A 19,747-nucleotide genomic window follows, 5' to 3' on the forward strand; every position below is an offset into this window, starting at 1 on the left:
GGTAATTTCCGGCCACCATTTTGTGTTTCTGACCGCCTCAAAATGTCATCTTTTTTAAAAACCCGGAAAAGGAAGGGATTTTCAGCCAATTTGGAGGCATTTGGGGTCACAGTGCAACTCAGGGGGAGCAGCTAAGGTGGTAGGCAGCTTCCCCCCCCCCCACGAAATTCGATTTTTTTTTTTTTTTGAGGTTTTCCTCAAACTGGGAACCTAATCAATTCCATATCAACGATTGATGTATAGAACAGAACCCCTGCGAATATCGAGGTCCTCCTGTATTTAATTCCTTGAACTTTTATAGAAGTGTAATCTACACAGAATGGCTTTGCCAGGCCTCACCTACTAGTATACAATATTATTCTATTTTTATAACTATATTTGAATTTTAAATATTAGTAATTATAGAATGATTTATATGTTATTATATACTATTCATACCAGGTATTTAGTAGTTGTAGTTAATTTTTTATACTGATATCTTTGTTACATTATGTATTTTATATTTTCCAGGACAAATTTATATGGTATGTTACTATGCTTCATATATAGCTTGCTGTCTTTTAATATTTGATATTTAAACCTATCTGATTATATCTAACTGTAATATTTAATTCAAGAGTATCAAACTGCAGCTCACCAGCTGTTGTGAACTACAACTCCCATTATCCCCAGCCACAATGGCTGAAAGGGATAGTGGGAATTGTGATCCCACATTTGGGAACCCAAATCTGGGAACCTCTTGTGGTTCCCACTTGAAAGGCTTCTCAGAAAAGGAGGAACCTGAGGAGGGATTTTAAGGCAGAGAAAAGAACACCCCTACAATTTGCTCTGTTCCCGGAACTTTGGACTTAACAAATTTAAAAAATGAGTGGGGGAAAAGATCTTCCAAGACTCGAGTGCTCTCTAAAGTGAGCCACCACTATAAAGGCTGCCCTGAATTTTGTTCAGTTTAAGGGAAGGAACACGAAAGAGCAGCTTGGACAGGAAGAGCTTTGCTGTCAGGAAGTGGAACTTCCCTAAGACTCTGACTCTGCAACCCTGCTGCAAGGAGCTGAAATTAGTCAGCTCAGACTTTGCATGCATGCATCAGGTTCCATCTCTGGCATCCCTTAAAGCCAGGGTTCTCAAACCTGGGTTCTCAGACACTGAACTACAACTTGCATCCTCCTCAGCCACAATGACCAAAGACCAAGGTCTGGGGACAGTGGTGTTCTTGCCCCTGGACTTCGGGGTTGAAGTCCATGGCCTCCACGGCCTTCGGGGGGCCCCAAATCCTCTTTAGTCTGTGTGCTCACCCAGTGGAGCATAATTATGCTTAATTTGCAAACAAACCCTGCAAGTGGAGAACTAGCATACCAGAAAGACAATTATGGGTCCGGGCTTCATCTTGATGTGCTAGACTTCCACTTGCAATGATGTTTCTCCCTCCCTCCCTCATGCACATGTACACACACACACACATACACACCTTTAAAAGTGTGATTCCCCCACCTGAGTCAGAAGTAGTAATGTCCATTCTACTGATTCTACTAATCCATTCCAACAGGACAGGAGAGAACCAAGAGTGTAGCAGAGGGGCAGGTAGGGGGCAAGGCCAGGTAGCTCAGAAGAGGCTTTGCTAAAGAAGAGGTTGCCAGTGTGGCCAACACTCACTGCCACCTTACCAGACACTGCTCGGTGGAGATGAAGGGTTGGCAGGACTCCATCAAGAACCCCAGCCAGAAGTCAACTAGCTCCTGCTTGGGGGACCATGTGTCTGGCTCAGTCTTGAAGTGACTGTATATGATGTAGGTCTCCTTGATAGAAACCAGGTACCTGCACCAACAAGGAGAAAAAGAGAGATCTTAAAACAAGTCCTCCCAGGTAGTAAAGAGCCAGCCAGGGGAGACTGCTCACCCCCTGCACAAATGGGGCGTGTGTGTTTGATTCCTCAAATGTAAGCAGGGGCCCCAACTGGATCAGAAACCCGACTGTGGGGAAAGGGGGCTTTGCCCCTCTCCAGCCCCGGTCTGAATCTCCCCCACCATCCACAACTGTGATTTGATCTGAAAGAAAAGGTCCCATGGCTGCCAGTAGCAGCTGCAGGAGGTCGGGATCTGGATCACTCGGAGTGGATGCACACGCTCATATCCTGACCGTGTGGGGCTTGGGCCGATCGGCAGACATAGCCCCAACTGACCCTCTGTGTGTCTTTATTTCTAGTTAGTTATTTCATAAAACACATCCCAAACTCATCCCACCTTACCTAAAACTCATCCCAAAGCAGTTTACATAAGTTAAAACACCATAAAATCCCATTAAAATGCCATTAAAATGTTAATTACACACAATAAAAACTATTTTTAAAAAAACCACAAAGCAGCAACAATAAAAAGACAGAGCAGCAGAGGAGAGCAGAGGGACTGGCAATCCCAAGGGGTAAAAGTCTGAACAAATAAAGAAGTTTTTAGTTGTTTTCTAAAAGCAGCCACAGACATCAGAGAGAGGACATCCCTCGCCCTGGGAGAGCATTTCAGAGTCCGGGGGCAACAACAGAGAGGGCTGCACGCACAACAATCACACATGCACGACAATCGAGGCTCCCTCAGTATTGGCATGTGGTGCAAAGCCCTCTCTGACTACCTTGTTGGACGGACTTCCATTCATATGAAAGTTGTCCGTGTCCTGTTTTATGTTAGAGCTCCAGTGCAAGACAGAAATGATCTGCCCCTCAAAAATCTGCCCTCCCCATCACATAGGAAACTGCCATATACTGAGTCAGACCATTGGTCTATCTAGCTCAGTATTGTCTTCACAGACTGGCAGCGGCTTCTCCAAGGTTGCAGGCAGGAATCTCTCTCCGCCCTCTCTTGGAGATGCTGCCAGGGAGGGAACTTGAAACCTTCTGCTCTTCCCAGAGTGGCTCCATCCCCTAAGGGGAATATCTTGCAGTGCTCACACATCAAGTCTCCCATTCATATGCAACCAGGGCAGACCCTGCTTAGCTATGGGGACAAGTCATGCTTGCTACCACAAGACCAGCTCTCCTCTCCTGCTCACCCATTTCTCCTGCTCACCTCCAGCTATGAACAGCCAGTTCAATCCCCCACCCACAAGACAGAGAAGGGTCCGAGCTCACACCACATACCAAATAGGAGCATTGAGCTTGTAAAGTTTCTCTGAGGCCTGGATGATTTTGTCCATCTCTCCAGCCAAGATGCTTGCACCCAGGTAAAACCCCACATCCCAGTAATACTGCATCTTCTGCAAGCAGCCCTTCCGGCCTAGGAGGCAACTCAGCTTCATGCCTTGGAGAAGGAAGGAAGAACAATTTGCTAGGAATGAAACCTATCTTGGTGTGGGAGTCAGGGATTTCTCAGAAAAATTGTTATTTGCATTTCAGATAAACAATAGAACTGAACTTAAAAGGTGCTTGCAAGAATTAAGAAAAAAAATCAAATTTATACTAATTTGAGTTCCATCTCTGCAACTTCACACACACACACACACACACACACACACACACACACACACACACACACTCCAGCAGCACACAATCTGTGGACTGGTATCTTCACCAGCAGCTCCTTCCTAGCCTTCCTTCTATGGAAGAGCCTGAAACCTGGACTACATAATCAACCATCCCCCCCACATTCCCCCATACCAACATATTCCTAACTATACTGCATTTTTGTACGGATTTTAATTGTAAGCCACTTTGGGAACCAACCTTGGCTGAAAAGCAGGTTAGAAGTGTAAGTAAATATTTACACCCCTCATCAGCCAAAATTTAGGTTATAGCTCTAAAAAAATTTTTTTGCAGAATGATGGGGAAAGCAGTAGCATCCTTTTCACCTCCAAACCCACCCACCCCAAAGTCCTATTGTGGGATGCAATGGGAACAATCCTGCACCTATCTGCCGGAGCTGTGAGGACGTCTCAAACTTGTGCCCAGCAGCTATGAGGAAGACAACCGAGTTAATCCCAGCGTGAAGACTTGGCTCCGTTGAAAAGGCCTTGTGGTACCTGGGAAGTGAAAAGCATTCAGAAATGTCAAACCTGAAAATGAACAAGACGGTTGGCATACTTGGCCATTTTAAAAGTGAACCTGGGTCCAGGACCCCTCAAACTCAGAGTACAAATAGGAGGTGTTCTGCTATACATGACTGGCATATAACTGTATATAGTATATGCACAGAACTTTTAAGTGAATGTATGTGCATTGGACATAACATGTGAATAGGTCTAAATTCAGCATATCTTCCAACTGCCCCTGTTTACCAGGTACAGTTTACCATAGTTCAAGGTCAGAGCCTCTGCTTTGGATGCAGAAGGTCCCAGGTTCAGTCCCAGGCAGCATAAGAACATAAGAACAGCCCTGCTGGATCAGGCCCAAGGCCCATCTAGTCCAGCATCCTGTTTTGCACAGTGGCCCACAAGATGCCACTGGAAGCCACAGGCAGGAGTCGAGGGTATGCCCTCTCTCCTGCTGTTACTCCCCTGCAACTGGTACTCAGAGGCATCCTGCCTTTGAGGCTGCAAGTGGCCCACAGCCCTCTGACTAGTAGCCGTTGATAGATCTCTCCTCCATGAAGTTATCCAAACCCTTCTTAAAGCCATCCAGGTTGTTGGCTCTCACCACATCTTGTGGCAGAGAATTCCACAAGTGGATTATGCGTTGTGTGAAAAAGTACTTCCGTTTGTTGGTCCTAGATTTCCCGGCAATCAATTTCCAGGTAGAAAATTCCGGCATCTCCAGGTAGGGCTGGGAGAGACTCCTGCCTGAAATCTTGTATGGCTCCTGTCAGTCAGCATAGACCAGGGGAGTCAAACTGTGGCCCTCCTTGAGTTCCATAGGAGAAAGGAAGCACAGAAGTGTAAGAGCCACACCATGCTTTTGGGGGATGGGGCCGTAGCTCAGTGGCAGAGAATCTGCTTTGCATGCCGGAGGTCCCCAGTTCAATCCCTGGCAGCAACTCCAGGCAAGGCTGGGAGAGACTCCTGCCTAAATGCTTGGAGAGCCACTGCCTGTCAGTGTGTAGATAATACTGAGCTAGATGGACCAAGGGTCTGACTCGGTATAAGGCAGCTTTCTATGCAATCTCTATTTTCACGTTCCTGTGCAATTTCTATTTTCTGCTACTTATCCAAATCACTGCCCTATTTTGTTCTTTGGGGAGTGCCTTTTAAGAACACTTTGCTACCTAATGGTGCAGCGAGGAAATGACTTGATTAGCAAGCCAGAGGTTGCTGGTTCGAATCCCCACTGGTATGTTCTCCAGACTATGGGAAACACCTATATCGGGCAGCAGCAATATAGGAAGATGCTGAAAGGCACCATCTCATACTGCGTGGGAGATGGCAATGGTAAACTCCTCCTGTATTCTACCAAAGACAACCACAGGGCTCTGTGAGCACCATGAGCCGACACTGACTCGATGGCACACTTTACCTTTACTTTGCTCCAGCTTCAGTTCTGTCCCTACCACACAAGCCTACATCATGCCTCTTATTAATAATAATAAGCCATCATTACAAGACAGGCTTAATCCAGAAGTGGACCAGAAGCAGTCCTTTTATCTTTAAAAATCAGCTGCAGGGACACAAATCTGGGCCAGGAGTGTGGCATGCAGTGAGTAGAGGAGATTACACTTCCCCCCTGCGCAGTTTCTGTGCAGAAAATCTGACCCCCTCCAAACTGCCAAGTAATCTTCTACTTCCACCCCCAACATACAAGTGGAGATGGGGGAGGATCATCAGTGAGTAGGGAGAGAAATCAGTGGGGGAAATAGAGGGGGCGGGGAGTTTGGAGATGGGAGGATTGGTAGAGATCTGGGAAGATCAGAGAGATGGGCAGGATGTCAAGAGATGGGGAGAAAGATCAGAAGTGAGAGAATTGGCAGGAGGTGGGGGGTCAGCCCAGGGCCCTGGGGAGAAGGGGACTGGACTAGCCGTGGAAACACAGACCCCTAGGAAGCTGTCTTATATCAAATCAGACCATTGGTGGTCCATCTAGCTCAGTATTTACACTGACTGGCAGCATCTCTTTCAGGCAGGAGTCTCTCCCAGCCCTACCTGGAGATGCTGCCAGGGATTGAAACCGGGACCTTCTGCATGCTCTACCACTGAGCTATGGCCCCATTCCCAAAAGGCTCTTATTGGTTTATTACACTTCTATGCGACCTTTCTTCTATGGAATTCAAGGTGGTTTTATGGGGTTCCCACCCAGGAAGTCTCCCATCTGACTACTGACCAGAATCACACCTGTTTAACTTCAGCAAGGTTACTGCATCATGTACCTTTACACCACACTCTGGGACTGTCCTGAGAAACACATTCACACCAGTGTTCCCTGTAATACGGATTCCCAGATGCTGTTTGGTTTTTAAAAAAATATTAAATCTTTATTAATTTTAACAATAATCATTCAAAACACATTAAACAAATATGGACTTCCCGCTCACACCTCCTCATGAATCACCAACTATAGAATTGACCCTTGCTATAGTAATAATTCAAAACATAGATTTAAACCTTACAAACACGATTTTGATCTACTCAACCTGCTAATATTACTAAATTTCAAACCCTGTTGTAAAATCAATATTAGGAAAATAGTTCTTTAAATACAATCAGAATGGTTTCCAATCTTCTTTAAAACATTCTACGGATTCCCAGATGCTGTTGACTACAATTCCCATAAGTCTGAGCCAAAAGCCTATAGTCAAGTCTCTGGGAACCCTTGTTACAGAAAACACTGGTTTACACCCTCAACCAAGATTCAGAAACCTAGGAACAGCAGCCCAAGAAGGGCCCGTTCAGCCCTGCCACAGGGATTCCTTTAATTCCTCACCAATAAAAGGCCTGGTCTCTCTTCTCAGCATCAGTGAAGCCAGAAGCAATGAACATATCCTTGTAGATGCGTCCACACATGCAGTAGAGGTCAGGCGCTGACCCTGCAGGCCTTTCCACCAGCGGCAAGAGGACAGAGAGCGCCTTCTCGCGGTCACCAGGCTGGTTCCGCCTGCAAATACATCACACGCTGAGAGCTGACCCGAAAATCCCCTCCCAATCTATTCACCAAATTCTCAGCCAGCAAAACTGATGGGGCCGGGCAATTTTTCAAGGGGACCTACAAAACTGGCCCTTCCCACCTCCATGGAAGTGCTGGATTGTCTTTGAGCTGAAACCCGTGTCCAGGGCATGAGTAGAGATTAGCCAGTGGCTCTAGCTGTCACTATGTATCGGGGACAACCCCTATTTCTGGAATCTGTCCCCAGTAAATCACTGTCCCTACTTTTGCCTCTTGGGAAATTGTTCCTTCCCCACCATGTGAATAGCTAGAGTTTATTTATTTAGTCAATTTATATACCGCCCTTCCTAAAGTGGCTCAGGGTGGTTTATATTAAAATTAAAAACTCATAATAAAACAGTTAAATAATAATAATTTTAATGACCAGCTTAAAATTCAAAATTTAAACTAGATATTGTTGAAAGCCAGGCTAAAAAGATGGGTCTTGAAGGCTCTCCTGAAGGCCTCCAAGGAAGATAGTCCTCTTTTAACAACGGGGAATGCGACCCACAACCTGGGGCAACGAGAAGGTCCAATCCCAGGTTGCCACCTCTGCAAAGCACCAGTGGGTCCGAGTCCCATTACTAGGACAAGAGCAGCCACGTCCCATCCTTAGCTCAGGCCCCTCTGCGGCTGCCAGGACCTTGTGTCCAGTCCTACGAGCTGATACCTCAACACAGCTGTGCCTAGGAACCTGGACACTAGGTACACCACTGGGGTGTACCACTGCCCACAAGGCATCAAGGGAAGCCCGGCAATGGCCGGGAAGAGGGACCCACACCTGCTAAGCCAAGGTCCTTACCTGTCAAGAGCAAAGGCATAGTGGAAACAGATGTTGTGCTGCTCAGCCACGCTGCAAGTGGGCAGGGCCTGCAGAGTCTCCACCAGGGTGATGATGGCGTCACAGTCCTGCCAAGACATCAAACAGAGCCGCGTTGCAGGCAAACACAGGGACATAGGAAACTGCCATATACTGTACTGAGTCAGACCAGTTGGTCCATCTAGCTCAGTATTGTCTTCACAGACTGGCAGCGGCTTCTCCAAGGATGCAGGCAGGAGTCTCTCTCTCAGCCCTATCTTGGAGAAGCCAGGGAGGGAACTTGAAACTTTCTGCTCTTCCCAGAGCGGCTTCATCCCCTGAGGGGAATATCTTGCAGTGCTCACACATCAAGTCTCCCATTCAGATGCAACCAGGGCAGACCCTGCTTAGCTATGGGGACAAGTCATGCTTGCTACCACAAGACCAGCTCTCCTCTCCTCTCAGACACAGCCTTCTGCCACACCCAAACCCAGTTCTACCCAGATCCCACCACAACTCCTTCTCGGCTTGGTATGAATCAGTGCAGTTTGCAAAGCATAGCAAGGGTAACAGAGATTTGGGGAGCAGCCCACTGAACTACCATCAGTGGGGAGGTACAGGCACCATGTGGAACCAGAGTTTATTTCATAGGAGCATAGGAAGCAGCCTTCTACCAAGTGAGACCATTGGTCCAGCTAGCTTGGGAGGACAGGTGGCCTTGTGGTAGCAAACATGAATTGTCCGTTTTGCTAAGCAGGGTCTGCCCTGGCTTGCATTTGAATGGGAGACTACTTGTGAGCACTGAAAGATATTCCCCTTAGGGGATGGGGCCGTTCTGGGAAGAGTATCTGCCTGCTTGCATGCAGAAGCTTCCAAGTTCCCTCCCTGGCAGCATCTCCAAGATAGGGCTGAGAGAGACTCTTGCCTGCAAACTTGGAGAAGCCACTGCCAGTCCAGGTAGACAATACTGAGCTAGATGGACCAGTGGTCTGACTCGGTATGAGGCAGCTTCCTATTTTCCTAGCTCAGTACTGTCTACACCAGGCCTGCTCAACTTTGGCCCTCCTGCAGATGTTGGCCTACAATTCCCATAATCCCTGGCTATTGGCCACTGTGGCTGGCGATTATGGGAGTTATAGTTCAAAAACAGCTGGGGGGCCTAAGTTGAGCAGGCCTGGTCTACACTGACTGGCAGCAACAAGGTTACAGATGCTGTCAGGGACCTTGGAACCTTCTGCATGCAGAGCAGATGCCCTGCCTCTGAGTCCCATATCCAAAGTCACAGGAACACAGGAAGCTGCCTTATACCGAGTCAGTCCATTGGTCTATGTAGCTCTGTCTTGTCTACACTGACTGGTAGCAACACTCCAAGGCAGGAGTCTCTCCCAGCCCCACCTGGAGGTGCCAGGAATTGAAACTAGGACCGAGATGCTCTTCCATGGAGCTATGGCCCCATCCCAAGGGGAATATCTTATGTAGTCTCCTATCCAAATGCAAATCAAGGCAGAGCATGCTTAGCAAAGGGGAGATTCCATGCTTGCCGGTAGCTCCTTGGCAACACAATCCCTGGTGGCATCATCGCGTAGGGCTGAGAAAAGACCCCTGCCCGAAACCTTGGAGAGTCACTCCTACTCAGTGTAAAGTAGCCCTGCACAACATAAGGCCCGGGGACCAGATCCAGCCCACAGGGACATTTTTGATGGCCCAGGTAGCCAGCAACAGCAGGAGTGCCCCCAAATCTGGCATTTGTGTGGGGCTGGAACAGTCAGGTGCCCACTGACTGAGCAAGGACAGGGCTTATTTTGGGGCTACTATCTTTGGTTAAAATTGTGGGTCCCTGCGGGGAGGGGAGGACCCACAACTAACTAGTAATTGCTTTAATATTTATCTTTATCATTTTACTACAATAATGAATGCCCTGAAAATTGACTCCCCCTGCCCCCAATACATCATCGTGGTTGGTTCTGGCCCACTGGGACATTTGAGTTGTGCACCCCTGTATATGAAGCTACCTTTTACCAAGTCAGACTGTTGATCAATTTAGCTTAATATTGTTTAGAGTATTTTGCATTACACATTTGCGTTGCATTTGTGTTTACCGTAATTTTGCATTATACCTGGTAGGTATGAGACGGCCTAAAGGGGGCAGGAACATACTGTGGGGAATGGCTGGGTTGAGGTGGGGCAGGTTTTGTTCCTGGGACAGCTAATCCCCACATGGTAGCCCAGGGCTACTGAATGTCAGCCCTCCTGCAGATGTTGGCCTACAACTCCCATAATCCCTGGCTATGGGCCACTGTGGCTGGGGATTATGGGAGTTGTAGTCCAAAAACAGCTGGAGGGCCCAGTTGTGCAGTCCTGGTCTACACTGATCGCCAGCAGCTCTCCAAGGTTTCAGGCAGGAGTCTTTCCCAGCCCTACCTGGAGATGCTGCCAGGGATCTTCTGCATGCAAAGAAGATGTTCTTCCACCGAGCTATGACCCCATTGCCAAAAAAACTCTTATTGGTTTATTACACTTCTATGTGACCTTTCTCCTAGGGAACTCAAGTTGGTTTTATGGGGTTCCCAGGAAGTCTCCCATCCAAGTACTGACCTGCTTAACTTCAGCAAGGTTATTGCATCATGTACCTTTACACCACACTCTGGGACTGTCCTGAGAAACACATTCACACCAGTGTTCTCTGTAATAGGGATTCCCAGATGCCCAGACTACAATTCCCATAATCCCCAGCCAAAAGCCATTGCATCTGGGGCTGACGGGAGCTGTAGTCAACAGTCTCTGGGAACAGCTGGAGGGCCAAAGTTGAGCAGCTCTGGATTAGCCCATAGCCTAGTCAGCCCGCTTACCTGTGCATCGCGGTAGGACAGGATGAAGTTCATGACAATATCAAGGCTGAGGCACTCCACGCTGTCCAGGCGCTGCAGAATGCTGGTCAGCTCGCAGCTCAGCTGCTCTCCGGTGTATCTTTCCCGAGCCCTGCGGATGTCCCTGCGGATCATCTCCCGGAAGTAGCCACTGGAGAGAAAACAAATTTTGCCTGGCTAAGAACCTGACGGTGCCCTTGGCTCAAAGGCGAGCGTGTTTACCCAGGGGACCTCCTCTCCTGGGGCTTGTGCACCTGCCTCTCCCACTGACAGCCCTGCCTTCGAGCCTGTTCGCACTGCTTTGGTCTGACAGCCCCATTCACGTCTGTGTGTTTAATTGTTCCACTTCTATACTGCTTTTCATTAAAATAATCCTAATTTAATTAAAACAATGCACAATTAGAATACAAATTAAAAGCACAAATATTAAATCCAAAAATAATATCTCCCAGTTTAAAAACCTATATAAAACAGTAACATGTAAACAAAGCAGCGTGGTGTAGTGGTTAGAGTGCTGGACTAGGACCGGGGAGACCAGAGTACAAATCCCCATTCAGCCATGAGACTAGCTGGGTGACTCTGGGCCAGTCACTTCTCTCTCAGCCTAGCCTACTTCACAGGGTTGTTGTGAAAGAGAAACTCAAGTATGTAGTACACCGCTCTGGGCTCCTTGGAGGAAGAGCGGGATATAAATGTAAAATAATAATAATAATAATAATAATAAAAGCCTGGGTAAAGAGCCGCATGTTAATTTGTTTTCTAAAAACTGTGATGGAGCCTGAGAAATAGATGCCTGCGGGAGAGCATTCCAAAGCCTGGGGGCAATGACTGAGAAGGCCCCGTCCCACACGCTTGACAACCAAGCCTCTCTCACCATCAGCAAGAGGAGCAGAGCCCCCTCCTATGATCTTGTCAAGTGGGCAGAAACCCTTGGGAGCAGGCGGTCCTTCAGCTATCCAGGGCCCAAACTGTTAACGGGCTTTAAAGGTTATGCTCAATGTACACACAGTTATTCACACATTGTGGGGGTTCTTTCGTCTTATGGCTTACTTTGTCTAACTGTGGCTAAGCTGTATGTTTGCATCCTCGCCAGTCAACAAACCATGGTTTATTTGTGGCAGTCAAACCATGATCCAAATTAACGGTTTGACGTTGGTTTGCCTGTCCTAATCATGGCCTTTGTGTGATATCATAACCTGCATTCCTGGTTTAATCTTGGCTGGTTTCAGCAGTTCTCCCCCCGCACAGAGAGAGAGAGGTAAGCTTAGATCAAGGGAGGTAAGGAGAAGGGTTTGGACTTTAGCAAACCATGATGTGCTGAAACAAACCAAGATTTGGTGATCATCTATGGTAACATTCCAGATAGGTAAAATAAAATTTAACTAAAATAAACCATGGTTCCACATAATTTCTTAACCAGTGTTCTCTCTCTCTCTCATTTTTTTCATCTGTGTGCGGAATGAGTTTTGTTCTGAGCGGTAGTATCAAGGCATATGCACATGTGCATTCCGAGTGGAACCTTCCCTATTCAAGGCATGTGCATTCAGAGTGGGACCTTCCCTATTTAACCTGAGCGGGATTTAAAATTAACTGAGCAGACATCAAAAAACGTGTGCGCATGCACATGTCTTAGAAGGAACAGTGGTTTCAACCCATCCATTATGTCCAATGCAGATACAGTGGCACACTTCCTATCTGTACATCACATCTGACAAAGTCTGTCATCAAGTTCACTTTTAAAATGAAAGAACCTTCTGGCAGGGCTGAAAGGAAGATTCAGAATTGCACAAGGGTATGCAAGTATAATTAACGTACATTGCATGCTCTGCTGCAACACACACCTGTGCATTCTTCTTTGTCTGTGTACACATACTTTGTTGCCTGGGGCCACATTCCATTATATTTAGAAGCCTACGCGAAGGAGAAGGAAATCCCCAGAAGTGGGAATTTGACAGCACTATTGCAGAAGATGGTTCTATTCATTGGGGAAGACTCTGTGGGGAGTAGCAGTAGAGTCTGCAGGAAGATTCTCTGGCAGGGGAGGATAAACAGGGATGCTTGATCAGGATCTAGATGACTCATTTCACTTTTCTCATTTTTATTGGTCACTTTTTTGCATCATCCAACACAAGGGTTCCAAACTTGTAGTACTCCAGAAGTTGATGAACTACAACTCCCATCATCCCCAGCCACAATAAACTGGAGTGCCACAGGTTAGGAACCCCTAATCTAACATAATACAACTTTTGCACGACTTGAATTTTTGAATTGCACAAATGTTCTTTTAGAACTTTTTGAGCACTCTTTTTGAGGATGATGATTGACATAGTACACTTGGACTTCCAAAAAGCTTTTGACAAAGTTCCCCTCAAGGTTTACTCAAGGCTCTTGAGTAAACTTAGCAGTCATGGAATAAGGGGACAGGTTCACGTGTGGATTGGTTGCCAATCATGTGTGGATTGGTAAGGAAAGGAAACAGAGGGTAGGAATAAATGCACCGTTTTCACAATGAAGGAGAGTAAGAAGTGGGGTCCCCCAGGGATCTGTACTGGGACCAGTGTTCTTTAACTTGTTCATAAAAAAGATCTAGGAGTTGGGATAAGCAGAGAGGTGGCCAAATTTGCAGATGACACTAAATTATTTAGGGTAGTGAAATCCAAAACCGATTGTGAGGAGCTCCAAAAAAGGATCTCTCCAAACTGGGGGAATTGGTGGCAAAATGGCAAATGCGGTTCAATGTTAGCAAGTGTAAAGTGATGCATATTGGGGCAAAATAAACAAACCCATATACTGTACACTACTACTACAACAAATATTTATATACCGCTTTCCAACCATTTCCAAAGTGGTTTAAATCGAGAAATAAAAATAAATAAAGATGGATCCCTGTCCCCAAAGAGATCACAATCTAAAAAGAAACATAAGACAGACACCAGCAACAGTCCACTGGAGGGAACCTGTGCTGGGGTTGGATAGGGCCAGTTGCTCTCCCCCTACTTAATAAATAAAATCAGCACTTTAAAAAGGTGCCTCTTTGCTCAGTTAACAGAGGGAAATGGGATCTGAACTGTCAGTGATTGACCAGGAGAGAGATCTAGGGGTTGTGGTGGACAGCTCATTGAAAGTGTCAACTCAGTGCATGGCAGCAGTGAAAAAGGCAAATTCCATGCTAGGGATCATTAGAAAGGGGATTAAAAATAAAAATGCTAATATTATAAAGACCTTATACAAATCTATGGTGCGGCCACATTTGGAGTACTGTGTACAGTTCTGGTCACCGTATCTTAAAATGGACATTGTAGAACCGGAAAAGTTGCAGAAGAGGGCAACCAAGATGATCAGGGGCCTGGAGCACCTTCCTTATGAAGCAAGTCTACAGCATCTGGGGCTCTTTAGTTTGGAAAAGAAGCGACTATGGAGAGACATGGTAGAGGTTTATAAAATTATGCATGGAATGGAAAGAGAGAAATTTTTCTCCATCTCTCACAACACTAGAACCAGGGGTCATCCCATGAAACTCATGACAAGGAAATTTAGGACTGACAAAAGGAAGTACTTTTTCACACACAGCACATAAGTATATTGATGGAATTCTCTGCCACATGATGTGGTGATGGCCACTAGCTTGGATGGCTTCAAAGGGGGCTTAGATAAATTCATGGAGGACAGGTCTATCAATAGCTACTAGTCTGGTGGCCATAGGCCACCTCCAGCCTCAAGATGCCTCTAAATGCCAGTTGCAGGGGAACAACAGCAAGAGAGAGGGCATGCCCTCACCTTTTGCTGTGGGCTTCCCAGAGTACGCAGAGCAGATGGTCTACCACTAAGCTATGTCCCTATGCCTAAAGAAGCTGCCTTATAAACAGTCAGACCACTGGTCCATCTAACTCAGGTTTGTTTACACAGACTGGCAGCAGCTCTCCAAATTTTCAGACAGGAGTCTCTTCCAACCCTACCTGGAGATCCCAGGGACTGAACCAGGGACCTTCTGCATGCAAAGCAGAGACTCTTCTGCTGAGCTACAGCCCCATCCCTGGATTCTTGGCACATAGGAGTAGGCTGAGCAGCAAAAATGCAAAATGATGATTTTAATGCAACATTTTTTGTATGATCCCCCCTGTAGCAAACACACAGTTTTTTAGTCAGATCATGGATAATAATGTGGTCAACTCTGATGTAATTGTTGAAGTCTAACACAGCTTCCTGCCTTCAGTAGTGCAGGGCAGTTTTGGAAACAACTCCAAGGAGCTGAGAAAAGTGGTTCCTTCTGCTTCCCCCCCCCCCCCGGGGCGGGGAGGCTGAGTGAGCCATAGATTACAGAAACCGCTGAGCGAGGTTGCTTTTCTTCAGAAGAAGTGTGAGCACAATGATAAGCACGCTGAAGACTAAAGGCTTGGTTTCCTCACCCAAACTGGAGAGAATGCCTGATTTCATTAAATGCGCTTGTCAAAAGAAATACAACTAATGACACAGACACACAGTATCTGTGAATGTCTATTTGCACTTGACTTCTGTAAGAAAGAGGTGCTGTCTCTTGGGTCAAGTGGGAAGACCCTTTCCAAGAGGACGGGCGTAGCTCAGTGGCAGAGCATCTGTTTTGCATGCAGAAAGTCCCAGGATCAACCCCTCCAGCTGGGGGGTGGGGTGCAAAGTTCCTGCCGAAAACACTTTAGAGCTGCTGCCAGTCAGAGCAGACAATACTGAGTTAGAGGGACCAACGGTCTCAGTAGATGCAGCTTTCTGTGTACCTAAGAGATATAAACACATTGCAATTAAATGCAGCACTCCTTCCCTTCTGGCAGCCCAGTTCTGGTGCATAGTGCCTGTACAAGCTACTCAGTACCGCTATTCTTGGGCCTCATTGGGGCATTTAGAGAAAGCCCCAGGAAAGTTTTGATTTAACATTTAGCATTTCTATTAAACATTTAACAGCTGAAAGAAATTTCTAAGTCATAGCCGTGGCATCTTGGAAGGGGAACAGGGAATCTCCCCAAGGCAACCTGATCAAATATATTTCTAGAGAGACTGAGGAAAGGCACCAGGGTGATTGACCTCAACTCTGAACAAACCAGGAACAATGCTCCATTGTAGTGTGGAGGCTAAATAAATAAATTTTATTACATTTTTATACTGCCCCATCCAAAAGCTCTGGTTGGTGTTTGGTTTAGACACTAAGATTGTTGGTTTAGACAATAGATCAGTGACCTTTGCTGTTTTTCAAGTGAGGGCAAAAAGACTTCAATGTGAGAGCCATTTCCCTTGAGAGTCACAATAAGTAATCCCCTGAGGAATGTTGCCTTTGTTTTTGTCAGCAGGAGATCTCTATAGGGCAGTGGGGAAGATAGCTTGATTTTGATGTAAATCACTGGCTATCTGTGTATTGTAATGTTTAAGGTCTTTGGGTTTATAGTGCAATCCATTCTAACCATGCCTACTTAGAAGTAAGTACCCTGGTTTCAATCAGATTTTCAGCCTTAACTGAAAAGCTCAGTGTATTTATTTATTTTGTTCTACTGCTGCTATTAATCAAATTTAGTGCACTCTTCATTTATTTTCAAAATATTTTCTGGTAGAAAATTATTTTGCTCTGGTAGATATCCAGAGCGAATACAATTCAACTGGACAGTGGAACATAGGAAGCTGCCATATATTGAGTCAGACCATTGGTCTATCTTCTAGCTTAGTATTGTCTTCACAGACTGGCAGTGGCTTCTCCAAGGTTGCAGGCAGGAATCTCACAGTCCTATCTTGGAGAAGCCAGAGAGGGAACTTGAAACCTTCTGCTCTTCCCAGAGCAGCTCCATCCCCTGAGGGGAATCTCTCACAGTGCTCACACTTCTAGTCTCCCATTCATATGCAACCAGGGTGGACCCTGCTTAGCTAAGGGGACAAGTCATGCTTGCTACCACAAGACCAGCTCTCCTCTCCTATGTCCTCTCCAGTGCATCAGTTATTTTGCATAATTTGAATAACATGCAAATTATTTCCAAGCTAATTTGCACAGCATGCAAATTAGGGTGCCCAGATTTGGAGAGCTTGAATATGGCAACCTGACTCACCTTTCAGCCTGACCCACCTCACAGGATCGTTGTGAGGATAAAACAAATATATCTCATTTCTACTTACTCTGAGCTCTCTAGAACAGAGGTAGGATACAAATAAAAGTAAATGGCCAATTCCAAGTAAATAACCAATTCCAGCAGTAACCACTGAAGCCAAGTTTAAAGAACTCGTACCCTTGATTGGATTAAGCTGCAGATTTACACCCTTTTTGCTAGACTATCCCTCACTTCCTCAAGAGTAGTGAATTAGACCCATCCACTTTATTTATTTACTACATTTCTATTCTACTCCTCCTCCAAAGAGTCCAGCACAGCGTACATGGTTATGCTTATCCTCAAAACAGCCCTGTGAGGGAGGTTAGGCCGAGAGACTGGCCCAGAGTCACCCAGTGTGTTTCATGGCTGAACAGGGATTTCACTACACCACTCATCTGTCGGGGAGATTTCCAGGGCTTTCTTGGCCAAGGATGGTTTGATCCTTCCATTCAGCCATCAGGAGCCACTGTCCCCTACCCACCTAGCTTCGAGAGGGGTGAAGGCTAAACAGGGAACATTTCCTCCTTGTTCCTTCCCCAACTTCGCTTATTAAAGTGCACTGCTGTTATCAGGGGAAAACCCATCAGTGTTTCTAAGAATCTACAGTAAAGCAATGCCTCTAAGAATCTGTCCAGATACAACTGCATCACGATAACAGATTGTGGCCTTTAACACAGACCTTGGTATCTTTTATAGCATCTCAAACATCTCAGCTTTCCAGTCTGAAGAACAAAAAAATACAAAAATGTCACAGTTGCAAGCAGAAGCATTAAAAAAGGTGATTTTTGCAGACACCGAGTAAAGACAAAAACCAAAAAGAATTTCTCAAAGTGCCGGGGGGGGGGAGGGATTACTGGCCCAGAAGATTTCAGACCTACAATCTGTTGTCCTTTAGCTTCCTTTAATTTCTTTTGCTGAAGCTCCTTCTGTTTCTGGCTGTCCAATTTGCACTGACAGGCAGACAAGGCAATAAGGCATGTGGGTATATTAACTATGCCGAAGGGCTGCCCATGCAGACAGGCATTGCAATGGGGAAGACAGCACTATATATTGTGCCATGTGGAATTAGAGTTATAACTACTTCCGGCTGATAGCAATGCTTGGGAACCTGCCTTCTACTGAGTCAGATCCATCTAGCTCAGTATTGTGCACACAGACCGGCAGCAGCTTCTCCAAGGTTACAGGTAGGAGTCTCTCTCAGGCCCATCTGAAGATGCCAGGGAGGGAACTTGGAACTTCCTGCATGCAAGCAGGCAGGTGCTCTTTCCAGAGCAGCCCCATCCCCTGAGGGGAATATCTTACAGTGCTCACACATCAAGTCTCCCATTCAAATGCAAACCAAGGTTGACCCTGTTTAGCAAAAGGGACCATGAATGCTTGCTACGGCAAGACCAGCTCTCCTCCCATAGTATGAGAAAAGCCAAGGCTGCTGAGACATTGTTTTTCTGCAATTAGCTGGAAACAGAGTTCAAATGGAGGCTGCATGTGGTATTAAATCTACCCGTAATTTACATTAATATTTAATATATTAATTAGTAATTCAATTCCCCATGGGTAAGAGCCTTTTACAATATCTACTCACAAGTAAATTGCACTGAGCAAAGGGTCCCTGGCAATTTCATATAAAAGGCCCTTGCTTTGCAGGTTCAGCCTGTTTTCACTGTTTCACAAGTTTTAATGAGGCAAAGGTGGGGGAAGAGAGGAAACTAATAATTAAACTTCCACCCCGGAAAGAGAAACTGACATGGGGGGAATTCAGAGAATCTTTTCTCAGATTCTTTTTGTCAGATTCAAAGGAGCAATTCATTATTTCCCCCAGCCAGGGGGGAATGGGATGAAGTAAAACTGGAAAAGAGGAAGGGTTTAATTGAAAGTGCAGGAGAGACTCAAAAAGTCACAACAGTGCTTTGTTAAGACATACTGAGAGACACAATTGTACTGAATTACCAAAAACAAGTCGTTCTACTACTACTACCAATATACCACTTTTCAACAAGTTTGCAAAGCGGACATAGAAAAATAAATGATAAATGAGATGATTCCCTGAAGCTTCCCAGACAGCAGGCTGTTCTGCGAGTTTGAAGTTGCCCCCCTCCCCCCCGCGCAATGATGCAAAAAGTGGATTTTGTTTACCCTGGATATAAATCGGGCTATACTCTAACATGTAATAAAACCCCCGAAATATGTATGAAATGCTGCCCAATTGCTTGCAGGGATTTTGGAGTAGATTTGGCCAATCTGTGAAACGCACACCTCCATTCTAGAGGAGATGCAAACCAAAACCCGGGTGTGAAAAACTTCCTGTCCAAAAAGGCTTACAATCCAAAAAATAAACATAAAGGGAGACACTGCCACTGGAGAGACTGAACCTGGGACCTTCTGTATACAAGCAGATCTCTACCACTGAGCTATGTCCCCATTCCCTAAGGAGAATATCTCACAGCAGACTGAGCTCATGTGTAGTCACCCATCCAAATGCAAACCAAGGTGAACCCTGCTTAGCAAAGGAGACTGTTTCCACTACTGTGAGTGAAAACTTGCACCCGTAGTTGCACCCCACCCTTTGGTGAAGAGCTCCTATTTAAGAGAGCGCCTTCTTCTTCATGAACCCCAGACCCTATTAAGATCATTGGGCAAGGTCTGGCTGTAGCCACCACAAACTTGTTTGGTGGTGACCCAAAACCCGGCTTTCTCTAGGGTTGCTCCAGGGCTCTGAGACACACTCCCATCTCTGGCTGCTTTTAAGCAACTATTGAAAATGCACCTATTTTAACAGGCTTGTAGTTTATAATGTGTTAAAAAAAATTATTGATGGTTATTTTAAATTGTTTTTTTTATGATTTAAGGTTTTAATTGTTGTTAGGTTTTAGTTTGCAAATTGCCCAGAGATTTTATATGGGGCAGTATATAGATGCAACAAACAAATACGACA

At 45.8% G+C, this 19,747-nt stretch overlaps 1 protein-coding gene across 5 annotated transcripts in view; it reads right to left on the bottom strand.

Moving 5' to 3' along the window:
* The window catches only part of MAP3K6 (mitogen-activated protein kinase kinase kinase 6), a 71,937-nt gene that overhangs the window by 35,368 nt on the left and 16,822 nt on the right, over positions 1-19,747 (bottom strand). For all 5 annotated transcript variants that reach the window (XR_008310860.1, XM_053268256.1, XM_053268255.1 and 2 more), the window contains 6 exons: positions 10,700-10,868; positions 7,854-7,960; positions 6,833-7,003; positions 3,893-4,005; positions 3,128-3,287; positions 1,665-1,815 (listed from right to left, as the gene is read on the bottom strand). Coding sequence is in view for 4 of the 5 variants with exons in the window: in XM_053268256.1 (XP_053124231.1) it covers positions 1,665-1,815; positions 3,128-3,287; positions 3,893-4,005; positions 6,833-7,003; positions 7,854-7,960; positions 10,700-10,868 (871 nt within the window). In the remaining variant the exon portion in view is untranslated. The remainder of the gene's footprint in view (positions 1-1,664; positions 1,816-3,127; positions 3,288-3,892; positions 4,006-6,832; positions 7,004-7,853; positions 7,961-10,699; positions 10,869-19,747) is intronic.

This window comes from Hemicordylus capensis, chromosome 7 (assembly GCF_027244095.1).
Source record: "Hemicordylus capensis ecotype Gifberg chromosome 7, rHemCap1.1.pri, whole genome shotgun sequence".
Classification (NCBI taxonomy): Eukaryota; Metazoa; Chordata; class Lepidosauria; order Squamata; family Cordylidae; genus Hemicordylus; species Hemicordylus capensis.